This window comes from Mustela nivalis, assembly GCF_964662115.1.
Source record: "Mustela nivalis genome assembly, chromosome: 9".
NCBI lineage: Eukaryota > Metazoa > Chordata > Mammalia > Carnivora > Mustelidae > Mustela > Mustela nivalis.
The window spans coordinates 24,581,516-24,598,697 of NC_139028.1; the positions used below are offsets into that span (position 1 = coordinate 24,581,516).

Consider the following 17,182-nt stretch of genomic DNA (forward strand, 5'->3'; position numbering starts at 1 on the left):
TTCTGGGGGTCTGTAGCTCTGCCAGGCTCCGGCTGATCCTGGTGCTGCTTGTCTGTAAACCCATCCTTCGAACAGCGGGGTTTTAGATGCTACAAGACATGCATTGCCTTTGGAAGCTCTGTGGTTCCAAAATTAAAGCATAGACCCTTCCCCTGCAAAACCACGGAGCTGTTTGATGTCCCCAGAGGGGTCAGTCGAGTGCCCTTCTTGCCCTGTGCTGCCTTCCGCTCTCCCTTTGATACTTTCAAATTGTAATTCTAATCAGAGCGCTTTTGCTGGCCCAATGTCTCCCTGACTGCCGAGGCCCTTGATGGAAGAAGTCACAGTGCACTCTTCCTTCCCTCTCATATCCCCATTAACTACTTCAAAACAAAATGAAGTAAAAAAACATGCGAGAAAATCTAACAACTCTTTGAGTTTTTTTCTTAATGACCACTATTGTGGTTTTTCTCTGAAATTGGCCCCTCTTCTACCAAAACATCAACAAACCCAAACCAGAGGCTGGTGTGCCTTCCTTGTAAACTGGCCTGGCTCCCACTGGCCTTCAGGCTCGCCCCAGCAACTTCATGGAAACCCACTAGGTGCCTGGTCTTATAGACCAGGAAAACCAGCTGCCCTTGCCCCTTATAGAGTTGGGCTTTAGGCCCAATGAGATGACAAGGGTGATGAACCAAGGCCTGTGTTTGTGCAGTTGCTAGAAAGAAGCTGGCTGGATGGTGTGGCTCTTAGAAATATTTGGTTACCTTGGACTGTGGCAGTGAGGAAGGAGATGGTCTGAAGGTCAACAGTGGGAGTAGGTGGGGGGGGGGGATGAGAATGAGGGAGCTTCTAGTCTCTGTGCGTTAGTTCAGCTCCTGAGGGACAACTGCATTGGAAAGTCTGGTTGCTACTGACGGTCCTTTCTGGCCTCTCTGGGAAGCCCAGCTCCTGGCCTATATGTTCCCTGATTTCAGAGGGAATCTCTTTCAGAAGCCGCCCTTGACCCTCCAGTGAGTGTCTATTCACAGCCTGTTAGGTCATGACTTACAGATTGAGGAAACCTTCCTGAGAATGGGTGCTTTGGCGTTGGAAGCAAATAAGTAATTAGCTAAAGCTCCAGCTGGCCCCCCAAAAGATTTTAAGCAGCCATTTGGTAAAAATTACCCAATTGCTGCCTATAGTAATAAAACTCTCCCTTCTGAAAAATTCCTACAAATTGCTAAATGTGGATTATGACACAATAAACCACCATTTAGCCTTGTACCTGTTGGTCTTTCATGGAGAAGGTGTTAAATAAGTATTCGTTGGACTGAACAGAATAAGTGAAGCCTTTTGAATAGAGCACATCGATGTGGAAAATCTCTCTGAATTAGAATCGAAGTTTTGGGCAGGACTTTGGGAATTAGCTAGAGCGGTTGCCTGACCTTGGGATTGTTGGATGCAGCCCAGAGAAGTCGTGCAGTGAAGGGCAGAGCTGGGACTATACCTCGTCTGCCTAATGGGTGTTTTGGCAGAGATACGTGACCCCCAAATTGTGAAAGTTCTCGTGGACCAAAGCACTGTGTCCCGAAGTGCAGGGACACAGAGTGATTTTAGGTAGTACGTGGGCATGGTCTTAAATAACATTGAATCTTTTAATTTAAAAAAAGGATTATTCTTTTAAATTTCCTTTTTAATTCTCCGACTCACATCAAGGAGAAAGGATCATGGGTGCTAGTAACTTTCAAGATTTTCTAATCCCTCTTTTTTAAGGTTTTATTTATTTTAGAGACAGTGAGCATGAGTAGGAGGGGCAGAAAGAGAGGGAGAGGAAGAGAGTCTCAAGCAGCCTCTGTGCTGAGCAGGGAGCCTGATACGGGGCTCCATCCCAGGACCCTGAGATCATGACCTGAACCAAAACCAAAAGTCAGATGCCTAACTGGCTGCACAACCCAGGGGCCCTCATTTCCTAATCCCTACATTTCTTTTTAATTTAAAAAAATATTTTATTAATTTATTTGACACAGAGAGTGAGAGAGTATAAGCAGCGAGAGGGAGAAGGAGAAGCAGTCTCCGCGCAGAGCAGGGAGCCCGATGCGGGGTTCGATCCCAGGACCCTGGGATTATGACCTGAGCCGAAGGCAGAGGCTTAACTAACCACTGGCCACCCAGGCGCCCCCGTTTTCCTAATTTCTCTTAAGAAGGACCAGGCAGACCTAGAATCTTTGGGTAGGGAATTGGATCCAGCTAAAAAATTTAATATTATTTTGTTTTTTGGTAATAATGATTTTTATTGTTTTTGTCTTATTTTTGGCAAATGATTGTGGTTTTCCAATCATGGTTCAGATATAAAGTTTCTTTTGAAAATGTGTTAACGTAAAAAGGTGAGTGTTCTTTAAAGGGACATATTAAGTAACTGACATTAAAGTTGGGGGCGCTATGGGAGAAGTCATAAGAGTTGGTACTGACATGCCCCAAGTATGTAAACCAACGGCCGTAACGAGCCCCAGTTGCTTTTTTAGTGACTTCGGCTTCAAGATGAGTGAAGATTTGTCCTTAGAGGTGTGTGTTCCGGATCCAGATTTTTCTGGGAAGTCCTACTCTCCTCCCGTGCCTTGTCCTGTGGGATCTACTTACAGGAGAACAAGAGGGTATGTCTCATAACAGTCGCCGTGGCTGGGGACCGAGGGGTCTGCACTGGGTTTGAGAGCAGAGAGGGCCACTGGGTTCCTTTCCTACTCCCAAGTGCTTGAATTCCAAGCTTGCAGGTCTGAGGGTGCTTGGGCAATATTTGGAATTAGATGTTTACAAACGTACAAGAGTTTGCTTCAGTGAGCAAAATGCAAATCTGTGGACTTCTCTGCAGCTCTAGCTGTGTGTTAAGTTATGAACTTCATCAAGGATGTGTCTTCATGGGAGTTTGTTGGAGAGAGACATGTACACTCTTGCCCAGGACAGCTTCCCAACTGTGTGGGCTGCCCAGTGTAACTCGAAGCAGGACCAATGCAGAATGATTACACGTCATCTTGTCCTATGGGGAAATGTATATTGTCCATGGATAGGAAACAGATTTCCAATTATGGCGACTCGGTGACTATTCCTGTTTGTGTCTGACCTCTTGTTCTTGGGGTGGGGGGATGACAGCTATCGGAAGATTTCTGGGGACACTTGTAGTGGAGGAGACGTTGAAACACGACTGGAAGGAGAACTGGTCCCGTGTCCCTTGGCAGGTAAGAGGTGGCTTCTCGCTTTTGAGTTCTTGAGATTCTCACTAAAGTGTCGTCACAGTCCGACCCAGGTCTAGCCTCGTGGCTCTTCTAACTTAGTGCAGGAAAGACTTGGAAATTACAAGCATCGCAGGGCTCCCCTTTCCCCCTAAGCATGGTATCCAAACCAAATTTATTTAGAGCCTTAAGCTTTTGTAGGAATGGAAAGTATTTTTTGAGGGAAGCCCCTTTTGTTCCTTGAAAAGCATTTATTCTTCGTCTCTCGTATTCGAGGCATGGGCGGGAGGGAGGGGCTTTGGTGATTTACCTCCATCTGTGTGTCAGCGCTGAACATAAAGAGCCTTGTGGCTTCTGGGGGCGTAGCTAAGTGGCCTGTCTTAATTTTTATAGTAATAAGTACAATGAATACTTTAATGGAATTTCACACATCTTAATGTGCTTTTTCCATGTGTTGTCATTTTAATCCTTCTCACTACCTCGTGGAGCAGATCCTGTCCTAAGCTCCATTAAAAAAATAAAAAAATAAAGAAGCATGTTCAGAGGAGAGGGTTAATGCCCCTGTCGAAGGTCACACACCTGGTAAGTGGCAGAGCTCAGATTCAGACTCTCCAGACTCGTGCTCTTCCTCGGATATCGCCCGAGTCGCCAATGAGTGTCATTCCCATCACGTCAGGGAATCATTATGCAAATCATTAGGAAACACTTCTTTGGAGTGAGTGCACCTGCTGTAAAGGGAGAGTGTGGTCCAGACATGCTGTTGAGTTGAGCGAGCGGTGGCAGCACAGGTGGTGCGTGGGGAAGATCTGCAGTCTAGTCTCGAAACGGTGATACCCTCGCAAACAGTTCATTTCTTAGCACCTTTCCTTTCCGGCTCTGTTTCGAGTACTTACTCGTGCAGAACCTCGTTATTCCCTGGGAACCCTTCCTCCTGCTCTGACCTCTCGGTGGAGGTGGATGGTCGGCGCACGCTCGCAGCCGTGGCGTCTGATGGAACAGCCGCCGGCGCCCGCTGGGTGGCGAGAAGCACGTGGTCCTCTGCCGGCGGGGCAGCACGCCCCCTTGTTCGCTTGCCAGCGTGCCCCGGTGTTTTTCATGCTAAGCTCATTAGCCCTTTAATTTAATCTTCCATCATTAACAGAGTAATTAACATCCCTCACTGTGGAGACTTCAAAAAAACATGGTTTCAGCAGATTCCCGCAGATGAGCGGATAATACTCGACTACGCTCCTCACGAGGGCTGTTACTGACGAGGGCTTGGGTGAGCAGGGTCTGAGGGATTGCTCGTAAGGGCTGGAGTACAGGCTTTTGTAATAAACATTTCTGGAGATAATTCAGTGAGGGGCAAAACAGTTTGTTTAAAGCCGTCTCAACTGGTAGGAGAGCTATTTTCTTTTCTGAGAGGAGAAAAATAGAGCAGGGAACAAAGTGGAAGAATCACATTTGCCATGTAAGGCCACCTCCTAAATGTAAAAAAAAAAAAAGTGGTACAGAAAGCAAGGGTATCTTGCAAAAGGAAGAGCTGATGGGAACCAAAGCCTCTTTGCAAAGAGGAGGTTGTTGGGGCATCTGGAAGGATTTTTAAAAATGAAGTCATTCTTCCTTTTTGATGACTATAATAACACAGATGTCCAGGCGGTTCTCAGGGCTGAGATTGGCCAAGAATTCTGTTCTCCTAAGTTGAGTTTTGGACACGGACATGCATGTCCATGTTCCTCTGTATCAAATCCTAAGGCCGGTCTTTCTGGACCCAGGCTCTGCTGTAAAGGCATCAGTTGGTTGGGGGGGAAACAGAAATCGCAGAATGGGGTTTGTGGACATTAGAGGCATGGGAGGCTGGCAGCTGTGAGGGTAACCTCCGTGGCCCTCTGTGGCAGCTTTGACGAGAGTCCTTGGTTTCTGTTAGGTTTCACCTTAACAATCCCCTTTCCTGGAAAGTACAGTGGGAAGCTCTTCTTAAAAACCAGAAGGAAGTGGTTACCACGTGGTGGAGGCTTAGACACTTTCGAAGTGCAGTGAGACCAAAGGGAAAGAAGTACCTTTACTAAAAGTTGTAGGTCCATTTATCATTGCGGTGCATTATCTGTGCGGGAGCCCTTGTAAAGTGGGTAGCTAGCGTGCGCGAACCCCCTGAATGAAAGGAATGAAGGAGCGAGAGAGAAACGGCCACCGGGCAGGCGTGCAGCAGGGGGCTTCGGGTCCGATAAGCAGCCCTCTGTCCACATGGTTAACACAGACTTGGATGCGGGTGTGTCGCGCTTCTGTGTTGCCGTGGAGACAGAGTAAGGACTAGGAATGTTTTCCATGCTGTTCCCTAACGTGGAAGAGAGGGAGCACCACGTCTTCCTGTTACTTGTCTGATATAAGTAACTCTTCTGGGGCACCTGGGTGGCTCAGTTGTCAAGCGTCTGCCTTCAACTCAGGTCATGATCCTGGAGTCCTGGGATCAAGCCCCGCATCGGGCTCCCTGCTCAGCAGGAAGCCTGCTTCCCCTTCTCCCTCTCCCTCTCTCCCTGCTTGTGCTCGCTCTCTTGCTGTCTCCTGTGAAATAAATAAAATCTTTAAAATAAAGAAAAAGTAAGCCTTCTTAAGCACTCAGAGCCACTATTTCTGTGTCAGCGTTAGTCTCTACATCGCAAGAGGCAGCCTAGTGTAGGGAGTGAAACACAGATTCTGGATGCAGACTGCCTGGGCTCAAGCCTTGGTCCTGCCGCTTACCAGTTGTGTGACCTCGGGTGCGGACACCTCTCCGTTTTCTCATTTGTAAACCCGAGTTCATTGTGGTCCTTCCACGACGCAGTCATCAGTGAAACGACGCCCAGTGCGGAGTACGGACATTGTGTAGTGTTTGTTAGGAAGAAACAGAACTTTTGAGACGATTCCATTGGAAGCATTTTGTTAAGTATTCAGGAATGAATGTATTATTACTGTGCCAAAACTAGAATAGGTTAATGTAACTGCTCTGTGTTATTGTGAATAATGGATGGGTGAGCCAGTGGATTAGCGACAAGTCTTCTGCGATGAAGGGTCTCTCCTCAACACGATTATGGTGCCATGGGACACCGTCATGTGATGAGGGAGAACAAGCTGAGTAGGGTAATTATTTTGTCATGTGCAACTCTAAAGACCTTCGGGCCAAGCTCAGAAGTGTGGATGTTGGAGCATGACTGGGGCCTCTCAATTAAAAAAAAAAAAAATATATATATATATATATATATATATATATATGTGTGTGTGTGTGTGTGTGTGTGTATAAAACAAGAAAGACATTTTGCAGAGGAGAAAACAGATTTACAGGAGTCGAAGTAACTTGCCCCCCTAGGTGGAAATGGATTCCTTTTTTCACACCTTCTAATCTCGGGTCCTGTGTTCTGCTTGATCTGCGCCGCGTATTCTTGGCTCTGAAGTGTATGGGTGAGCAGAGAAGAGGCCAGACGTGCTGGGACCTCCTCAGCACCCGCTCTGTCCACCCTCTCTCATGTTTGTCTGTGTCTCTGCAGAGGAGAACGAGTTTATCCTGTATGCCATGCGGAAGTCCATCCACCGCTATGACCTGGCCTCGGGAGTCACAGAGCAGTTGCCTCTCACCGGGCTGCGGGCCGCAGTGGCCCTGGACTTCGACTACGAGCGCAACTGCTTATACTGGTCCGACCTGGCCTTGGACACCATCCAGGTGCGTCAGCCCTCTGTCTGCTCATGGGGTGGTGCCTTGTGACCGCCCAATCCTAGGAAGCTTCCTTCAGGACGGCCTCAGGAAATGGATATTAGAAGTTTTAAGTTGTACCTCCTCTCATGGCCAATGGATGAAACTTTGCTTTTTTCTTCTTCTTTTTTTTTTTAAGATTTCATTTATTTATTTGACAGTAAGAGATGGGAACACAAGCAGGGGGAGTGGGAGAGGGAGAAGCTGGCTTCCTGCTGGGCAGGGAGCCGGATGCGAGGCTCGATCCCAGGACTCTGGGACCATGACCTGAGCCGAAGGCAGATGCTTAATGACTGAGCCACCCAGGCGCCTCTTGTGTTTCTGTATTTTCTTGGCCTGTCTATCTCTGTCATTGTAGGAAGAACTGAGGGACCCCCAGCTCTGTCCTCTTGCTTGTAAGCAAGGCCTCCCTTTTTCTTGCTGGGGAAATTTGAGGACTAGCAGTACAGGATAACTTGTAACTATCCCACCAGCTGCCTCTGAGGTGTCCTCCTTCCTGAGCCATGACACAGGCACCCTTGACTATCGGTGATTCCCGTTAGGACCCACTTCAGCTGTTCTAAACACAGCCAAGAACCAGGACGTGAGCTATAACGATCCCTACACAGTCCAGGTAGATAGCCAGAGACTCAAGCCCATGCATTTTAAAGGGGAGCTGTTTGATCTGTATTCATTGCCTATTTAATCCTCTTTAGAGAAGCAATTTCAACAGGTTTTATCTGGAGTTCCAACCCAGCAGACATTTCACAGTGCCTGGGTTTTCAGGGGCTGGGCCTGGGGGGATGCAGGCGACCGTAGAGCATAGCCTGTCCTGACGACAGCACCTGATGGCCAGGAGCCCCCACAGGGAAGACAGTCTAGAGGAGCCGATACAAGAACTTAAAAATACCAGGAGCCTGGTTTCCTTTATTTCAAAAGCAGACAGACTCAGGCTTCTCAGTAATCTGCAACCTCGTTATTGGGATACAGCGTCGTTCAGTAACCTGCGTTCATATCAGTAACGCAGAGTAATGCCAATGATTAAGTTCTGTGTAGCTCTTCTACTTGAAACAGGAAGCCATGATATATCTTGGAAAAGCGTATATTAAAAACCAGCTTTGCTCGTGTGGAAAGTTGACCGACAGAAGGCATCTCATGCCTTGCCAGTCACAGTGGAGTAGCGGGTTGCTGACCACGGGACTGAGCTGGCACGAGGTCATTCGAGCACTCACTTTCTTTTCTCCCCCCTTTAGCGCCTCTGTTTGAACGGGAGCACAGGGCAAGAGGTGATCATCAATTCTGGCCTGGAAACCGTAGAAGCCTTGGCTTTTGAACCCCTCAGCCAGTTACTTTATTGGGTGGACTCTGGCTTTAAAAAGATCGAGGTAGGTATATCCCATGCTGTCCTTAATGAAGTGAGCGGAGGTTCAGGGGGTACCTGGGCTTCGAGCCAGGTTAGGCACAGGGGGCGGAGCCAGTGTATCCGACTTCTCTGGAAGTCCTTGGAGGATTCCAGAGGCTGGAACAGCGGAGCCTCCAGCAAGGGAAGAAAAGGGGGATAGTTTCAGAGTTCTTGCTCGTTGGCCTGAGGGTCCCACATGAGAACAGGATGCCTGAACCCATCAAGCAGAGATTTCATTAAGATGCCCCGAACGGTTCTGTTTTGGCTAGCCGCGACGGGTGGTGGTAACAATGACGGTAATTACATAACACCATAGCAGGAGTGTAGTGCTGTATTATCAGTGCTCTAGTATTATTGGAGTTGATTAGAGTAATTAAGATGATATCATGATCATGATTATGATTATTGATGACAACGAGCACTTACTTTGTGCCAAGCCCGGTGGGAAGCCCTTGGCTTGAATTCCTGGATTCAGTTCTCACGACGGCCCTGCTAACAGGGCTCTGATTCTCTCACTTGACTTATCTGCCCCTTAGCGACCCAACGCAGCGTGAGAGGAAGACAGAGCCTCTCCAACACCAAAGTCATGGTGTCATAGGCACACTTGCCTCTCAGAAGGCACTGCTGAGCCCCTGGGACATTGTGTCCATCCCTCTTTGTACTGACTAGGGGGAGGCATGGTGTGCGGGTTACACATGGGAAGCTCAGTAGAGGCAGGGAGGCACCGTTGGGAGAAGTTGCAAAGACAAACCCCAAAGTTGGGAACCAGACCTGGGTTCAGTGTTCATTCTGGTAGCTTAATTAAGTGTGTTGGCCAAGTTTCTTATCCCCTGAAGCTTCAGTTCTGCGTCTGTGAGGTGTAAGTTCATTGATCCACACTGTGGTTGGACGGGGGCTCTTTCTCGCATGGTGCCTGCCAGGTGTGGTTCGAGGCTGTGAGGATACAGACGTAGGTGAGACACTCAAGTTCCCGTTCTGAGAGAGAGAGAGATGATAGTAGAGGAGGCAAACCGAGGAAGACCTACGTCCGTCGGTTGTGTCAGCGATGAGTCCTAAAGAGACTCTCCAACGGGCAGTGTGACCGTGTGACTGTGGAGCGGGGCAGCGTTATACAAGGTGGGTGGGAAGGCCTTCGGGATGTGCCCTCCGAGCCGAGGACAGTCTGTGTCCCCCTCACAGTGCGGTTGAGGAAAGCGAGTGAAAGACCCCCCCGGTGCCTGACACGTACCGAGTGCAGCGCTGGTGGTCTTATTCTCGTTTCCTTCCTTCCTTCCTTTACCCGTGTGTGGTCAGCACTTGGCCAGGTGCTGGAGGGTTGCCGGAGAGTGTGCGTGTGCACACGCTCACAGCATATGACACAGCTACCGTTTGTGGGAAATGGTAAGACGAGTCACCGGCAGGAACTGTAGATGCTCGTTGAGGAAGACTCGTCAGAAGAGTTAGCTGAGGAGCCGGGCCTGGAGGGTTGAGGTTCGGAAAGAGAGATGCGATTTGATAACAGAGCAAAGGACAGGCCCGGGAGTGGGTATGGCACGAGCAGAGGGACGAGGAGGGGTATGTCAGGGTTAGAGGGCCATGAGAGGTCCAGCCTCCCCAGAGTTGTAGGGGCTGAAGTGGACGAGACCAAGCATGGAGGAGAGAGACTTAGAAGTCCATGGAGATTCTTAATTGGAAGGCTGGGACGTTGAGTGTTTGTTTTGTGGACAGCGTGGAGCCCTTGGTGGCTTTGGAGCATGGAGCAACATAGGTGGGTTCAGTCAGGAGTACGTACTGAGTACTTTGTGCAGACCTGTCCTCGTGCCCCCAGAGCCGGGGCACGGGCAGCAGCACTGCGGTCAGACCATGTAAGAATTGTCACCTGGGCCCGAGGAGGGAACGGCTCATTCTGACCTGAAGTCAGGGCAGGCTTCCCAGGTGAGCCTGCTGGGGAATCTGGCAGCTGGAGAGGCGCGTGTCCGGAGGTGGCAGCCCAGCAGGAAACCGCGAGGTGGGCTTTCAAGGAGCTCAGATCCATCCTGGCTTCCCCTCCGGCCCCTCCCCCCTCCTTTTTCTGTCAGGTAGCCAATCCAGACGGTGACTTCCGGCTCACGATCGTCAACGCCTCCGTGCTCGACCGGCCCAGGGCTCTTGTCCTCCTGCCCCAAGACGGGTGAGTGTGGCCCCAGAGGACATCAGCATGTGGCCAATGTTGCAACGGACGGATGCTCATGGGAAGGCAGACTGTCGGACACAGGCTTGTTCTCTGATGATGGCGGTTGAAATAGTCTGGTGACTTTGAGTCTTGAAACTAGAGCTCAGTCACGTTGTCGGTTAACTCCATTCCCTTTTTGGTAGCAAGCCTCAGAGTCTCCACATCCACACGTCTCACGTCTGGGGGGTGTTTCTCCGACGAAAGGTGTTACTGAAAGTCTCTCCACAGATGTAGCGTAGTCGGGCCTGGTTGGATAGTGTGAGGATTTTTTATCTCGAGTTTGGCGCATGATGCAAACATATGATCCCTTCTATCTCCTCCCTGCCTGCACCCCCCCACCCCCCGCCCACCCCAGCTTGGGTGGGTTTTCTTACTAGCGATTTATATGCACCTGGGAAATGCAAGGGTGCTCTTTATTAATTTCTTAACCGAAGGAAACATAGCTGAAAGGAAATTCTGAGTTAGGCTTTCTATCCTTCTACTATTTATGATAGAGAATTAAATCTTTTTAAAATTTTTTAAATTTATTTTTTTAATAAGATTATTTATTTATTTATTTGACAGACAGAGATCACAAGCAGGCAGAGAGAGAGAGAAGCAGGCTTCCCGCCGAGCAGAGAACCTGATTTGGGGCTCAATCCCAGGACCCTGAGATCATGACCTGAGGCAAAGGCAGAGGCTTTAACCCACTGAGCCACCCAGGCACCCCTAGATCTTTTTTTAAAGAGAAAAAGTATATATGTGCTTCATTAAAAATTACAAGAGAACAGAAGTTTATGAAAGGAAAAACATTTTTTCCCTTCTTTTTCACTCTTAATCCTTCTCCCTCACACTTCCTTGGTTAGTAATTTCTTGTGTATCATTCAGAATTCTTTTTTACCCACGTGCAAGCACATAGCCTTAATACACAGGAGCACACACATATACACACACACACTCAGGCATCAAATAGAAATGTGGATAAGGACTGTTCTGCTTGTTTTCAAAACATTTAACGTGGGTTGAAGATGACCTTTTTGTGTGAGCAAACCTGGAAACATGGAGATTTTCAGGCATCATAATACTCTTTTGTATGTTTCATTTTCTCTGTAGATTAACATGTTGACATGTATACACATATACCCCCTTAAAGTGTATGTGTTTTTAAAGACACATAACACCAGTGTCATTTTTTTGCTGGTGTGAACAGTGCTTCGATGAATGTCATGGTACGCTGTCTTGACATAACCTGATTACATCTGTGGATGAATTCCAGCAGAGGAATTTCTGGATCTAGAAATTTGGTGGTGTTAAGTATTAGAATTACCGCTTACAATAATCATACTGCTGACCGAACTGGCTATACGGTTCTAGAGGCTTCTTACCTCCTGGGGTAGCATTTGACTCCCTAGGTCGAATGAAATGTGCGTTCTCCCGTTTTGACCAGGGTGATGTTCTGGACCGACTGGGGAGACCTGAAGCCGGGAATCTATCGGAGCAACATGGACGGCTCGTCTGTCCATCGTCTCGTGTCAGAGGATGTGAAGTGGCCCAACGGCATCTCTGTGGATGACCAGTGGGTCTACTGGACAGATGCCTACCTGGACTGCATTGAGCGGATCACTTTTGACGGCCAGCAGCGCTCCATCATCCTGGACAACCTCCCGCACCCCTACGCCATTGCTGTCTTTAAGGTGGGGCCTCCTTTGCTCCCAGCTCCGGGCAGTCTGGTAGAGCGGGGGAAGAGCTGCCCGTGGGTTTTTGCAGAGCTGCTTGTCTGACTGACTTCTAGAAAATCCGCTCCCTTCTGCCTTTGAGGCTGTTGCCTTTAGCTCATCTGGATGGATGTCAGACAGAGTTGGCAGGCATCGGGCGACTCACTGTTCCCGGTTCAGAAGGTTAAAAGTTGAGGTTGTTTCATAGAAAAATCTCCATTTGCCCCAGAGTGCTGGCATTTTGAGCTCAGTGGCCTTATCTCTTGCTCAGCTGGTGTCCTGATGGGCTCCGATGGGCTCCGTCCCACTCGTGTGCCCTGCCACTGCTGCTTTGACTCTAGAGAACAGAATGGTTGGTTTTTCCTGCCACTGGGAAGCAGATTTCGAACTGAATGGTTGGGCTGTGGTCAAGCTCTATACCGCTTAGATAGTTTCTGTCGGGCCATCCGGGCCGTTCCTTCATCATGGCTCTTGGGTGAGGTCTGGAACAATCCACCGTCTTGCATTTCGGTGGAAATCTTGGTCGGGCTGATCACTCACCACTGCATGTTAGGTGTCCTCTGTAGGGGGGAGCCCTTGTTCGTCCTGAGGGCCCAGGATCGGAGACCCAGGAGCTGGACTGATGAGCAAAGGTTTTCTTTCTAGAACGAGATCTACTGGGATGACTGGTCGCAGCTCAGCATCTTCCGAGCTTCCAAATACAGCGGCTCCCAGATGGCGGTTCTTGCGAGTCAGCTCACGGGGCTGATGGACATGAAGATTTTCTACAAGGGCAAGACCACTGGTAAGGCCGCATTGCCGGCGCCATCTCCCTCGCGTGCTGGTCTCCGGGAAGGGGCTGGGTGTGGGCAATCTCCGCTCAGGCGGGAGCTGGCAGCCTGCGTCTCTCTTGTCACGACAACATGCCCATTATTTAATTTCTGCCTAATGACATCTTAATTTCTTTTCTAATGGTACACAAACAGCTGGAAGACAGCATGTTTTCGCCTGCCTAGAGTGTGATCCTTGGTGGGTAATTACACCCTCCTCCTGCCTTTGGCCCCTGACTGATTGGTGGCGTAGCTTCTGCAGCTGGAGAGGCCCAGCGTGCGCTCACTCCCCATTTGGCAACCGCACAGGGAGCCGTGCTGTGCGGAGTCTGACGCCAGTTGCTGCCTCCCGACGGGAGTCCCGTCATGTCCTCTGCTTGCCCCGATGACCTGTTGCTCACTGAGCACCCACCTCCCTTCTAATGCGAGGTGTCGTCATAGGATGCATGGATGCACCTGTCCCCGCCTGAAACTCTCTTAAACCTCACAAAGGAGATGGGTCTCCCCCCCACCCCCCATCAACAGTTTGGCCACTGCCTAGCACTGAGTAGGGCTCAGCATTTGTTGAAAGAGGTCATGAAAAGGGACCGGTTGCCAGCGGGTGCAGACAGGAGCTATCTTAAAGCTTGCTGGGTGAGGCTTCAAGAGCTTCTCCAAGCCTTGTGACCTGCTCGCTGGTCCTGGAGACCAAGACTGTGCCACAGAAAGCCTCCTGCGTCACTTCCTGCCCTCTCCCTCCGTGTACTCCCCACAGCATTGGCTCTGTAAGACAGAGAGCAGGATGGTCTGGGAAGAGTAGTCCCTTTAAGAGGCACCCTGTTTATCGCAGTGGGATTAAATAGCATCCTGAGGTTGGCTGATTTGCCTTTACTGACTGACCAGCTGCTGGGTTTCCTGTTTGGCACTAGAATGTTGATGTTGTTTTATGGGGTTTGGCCGGTGCTCTGCTAGGAGAAGATTGACAGAGGGAGAGAATAGGGTTGCAGATAGCATTGTTATTTTGGGGGGACCAGTGAAGATAGCATTAAGAACACCCTTGTGAAATGGTGAAGAATATTCGAAATGTAAGAATGCCTTAGTGTTCTGTCTTTGCACCGGACCTGTGGTGTGGGCGGGGCTGGTGTCACCATCCTTTCTTCACAGATCAGGGAGCAGCATCTCAGAGGCCAACAAGCTTTCTCAGAGGTCCCTCGCTAGTTCAGGAGCAGGGCCTTTGTTCCAGTTCTGCCGCTAAACCGAGGAGTCACAATTCTTCTCGGAGGAGGTGCCTGTTTGTTGTTGATGTTGTTGTTGTTGTTTTAATTTTTAATTTTTTTTTAAAAGATTTATTTATTTCACAGAGAGGGACACAGCGAGAGAGGGAACACAAGCAGGGGGAGTGGGAGAGGGAGAAGCAGGCTTCCCTCCAAGCAGAGAGCCCGATGCGGGCTCAATCCCAGGACCCTGGGATCATGACCTGAGCGAAAGGCAGATGCTTAATGACTGAGCTGCACAGGTGCCCCTATATTATTTGTGTTGTCTGCTCAACACATACAAGACTGCCCATTAATCACATGTATGATAATAATACACATGACAACCTATGCTTATTAAGGGATCACTGTGTCGTAGCCCCACACCGATGCAGTTTGTGGGCTCAAATAACCTCCATTCATCTTCCCAAAATCCACGTGTACTGAAAACAGTTCCATCTTTTTAGGTGAGGACGTGAAAGTCAGGTTCACGTTTCTACATCACACGTTTAGTAAGTGGTAAGAATTTGAACCATGGCCTAATGGACTTCTGAGCTGGACTTCGAGAAAACCAGTTGGGCTCTGCTCCCTTCGTCATCCGTTGTGGGAGCAGCCGTGCCCTGGCGCAGGACAGCGATGCAGAAGTACTGGTTCTGATGGGTTCTTGTTTGTGATAGAAATTTTGTTCACTTGGAACATTTGTCCATTGGGTTACTTGTTTGTAAACAGACTCCTCTTTTCATCTTTATGTCTGCCGGATTTTTATGCAGGGTCCCTGGGATCTGTTCTTCGTAAAGAGTGCTTTTTCTTTAAAGAGCTTCCTTCGCAAGGCTGTCGATATATCCAGGGGGTGTTGCAGTGAATGGAAATGTTTTGGAGCTCTGGGAGTTGTCCTTCAGACTCTGCAGTAAGCCGTGGCTTTTAAATACCTACAGCGAGGCAAATTCTCATGGATTTGAGCTGATAATTCTCAAGCGTAGAGATAGTTAAGCAAGATAGCACCATTTCTGGCTCCTTAATGGGTTCTGGAGGACTCTTCCAAAAGGAAATCTGAGTGTGTTCTGAATCTGCCCCATGAAGACTTCGTGCGGCCGTTTGATCTTCAAAGGAGAAGTCTTTGGAGGTGATGACTATCACTTGTCCACTCTTCACATCTGCCCGCCTCGCCCACACGGGACTGGAGCGTCCTGTATGTAGAGCGTGTGGCTGTGTTCTGGTGGAATTCTGCTGACCGCTCCTTCCATGCTCGCCCAGGTTTTCTGTGGCTTTGTAGCACCCCATCAGCGCCTGCCCTGCCTACCTCCTGGGGTCTATGACTCGGTCTGCTTGGTCTGGGGTGTGCCCCTGGTGACAGCCTCTCAGACTGTATAACACCTCTGTCCAGACCAGACTCCCGAAATGCCGCAGCCCGTTTGGGGTTCCGTGCTTGTAGCTTTTGCTTCTTTGGGTGGGAGCATTTCACATGCTCCCCGTGTGACAATGTTAGTCTTGCTATTTTGCAGACCTAGCCCCATGTGAAATTGTCATCCTGTCCCCGAGTATTTTTCAGATACTCTGTTATTGTTCGGTTTCTTGAAACATTAAATGATATGTAGTCCTTTGAATATAGAGAACACGTTCCCAATCCTTTTGGAATTGTTTTCCATTAGGGGAAGCTCTGTGTTCCCCCCATAGCCTAGGGCATGTGTCTTCTGAGAAAAGAACAGCCCCTGCCCGTGGACCAGATCAGGGTGAATTGATTCTTGGCATTTCTGCTCTCAATAGGCTATTCTGCTATGGTAACTCTACCTTTAGAGTGGGCTGAATTATTTGTAGAAACTTATGAATGTTGCCTCGTACGGATTCTCGTCTGTGGGTGTGTGGACTTCATGTCTTTGGGAATTCTTCGTACTCTCTGGTCTTTAGCATTGAAACAGCACTGTTGCTGCATCACTGCCATTTTTATTTTTATTTTTTATAAGATTTTATTTATTTAAAAAAGAGAGAGTATGTGTGAGGGTGCACATGCATGAGCTGGACAGGGGCAGAGGGAGAGAGAAAGAATCCCCAGCAGACTCTGTGCTGAGCCTGGAGCCTGACACGGGGCTTGATCTCACCATCCTGAGGTCATGACCTGGGCCCCAATCAAGAGTCAGATGCTTAACCCACCGAGTCACCCAGGTGCCCCTGCAATTTTTAGTTTATGTGTATGCCAGTTAAACTCTGATGAAGTGCCAGCCCATCCAGAGCTACTGTGGGTATCGTCACCCATATCAATACTGATTGTCATTCATGGACTCTGTTTTCCAACCTGCATTTCGGTGTAAGTATGACACAGCTACAATCTTGGCCGGTTGGAAGCAGGTGGCTTGGATGTGACTTGGGGGGGACAGCAGGGGAGTTTCTCTGTCCATGAGATGGCAAAACATTATCAGTCGAGTTTTAGCAAAGTATTTATGTTTATTTTCCCCAATTTTGATGCCGAATCGTCACAGCCCAAAGAACAAGCATACGTTTCGTGGTTGATGTGGCGTTTACGGTGCTCAGTAGTCATATCGTGTGTCCAGCTGTGACAAAACGGTTTATGCATTCCATCCCCTCCTTCGAGAAAGGTGTGGGGGTAGGAAGAGACCTTTTTCATCACTGTTCATCCACTAAAGTTCTCTCTCCAGACTATAGTGAAGGGTTTTATGGACTTGTATCTGGCCCTTTCTTGGGAAAGCAGAACCAGAGACAAGATTAGAAATAGGGACAGGTCTGTATGTACTAGCCTCGTGTGGGTGTATTGTGTGGCTCATAGTGCGAAGGCTGATGAGGGCCCCGTGGCTGGGCCTTCGTTCAGCTCGGTGGTTGCGCTCGGGCACTGAGGAAGCGAGAGGCAGAGACCCAGATGTTTGTCCGGGGCCCCGTCATGACTCAGGTGGATGGCTCCAAATGAAGGGCTGTGGGGTCTTAGGAGAAGAACCCCACTCATGCTAACTCAAGTCAAATGGGCTGATGAAAACATTAAG

At 49.1% G+C, this 17,182-nt stretch overlaps 1 protein-coding gene across 1 annotated transcript in view; it reads left to right on the top strand.

The window, feature by feature from the left end:
- Nucleotides 1-17,182, top strand: part of SORL1 (sortilin related receptor 1) — a 151,298-nt gene that overhangs the window by 77,192 nt on the left and 56,924 nt on the right. The window contains exons 15-21 of the mRNA XM_082683701.1: nucleotides 2,481-2,609; nucleotides 3,103-3,188; nucleotides 6,683-6,855; nucleotides 8,118-8,249; nucleotides 10,324-10,415; nucleotides 11,884-12,130; nucleotides 12,797-12,935. Coding sequence (XP_082539827.1) covers nucleotides 2,481-2,609; nucleotides 3,103-3,188; nucleotides 6,683-6,855; nucleotides 8,118-8,249; nucleotides 10,324-10,415; nucleotides 11,884-12,130; nucleotides 12,797-12,935 — 998 coding nt within the window. The remainder of the gene's footprint in view (nucleotides 1-2,480; nucleotides 2,610-3,102; nucleotides 3,189-6,682; nucleotides 6,856-8,117; nucleotides 8,250-10,323; nucleotides 10,416-11,883; nucleotides 12,131-12,796; nucleotides 12,936-17,182) is intronic.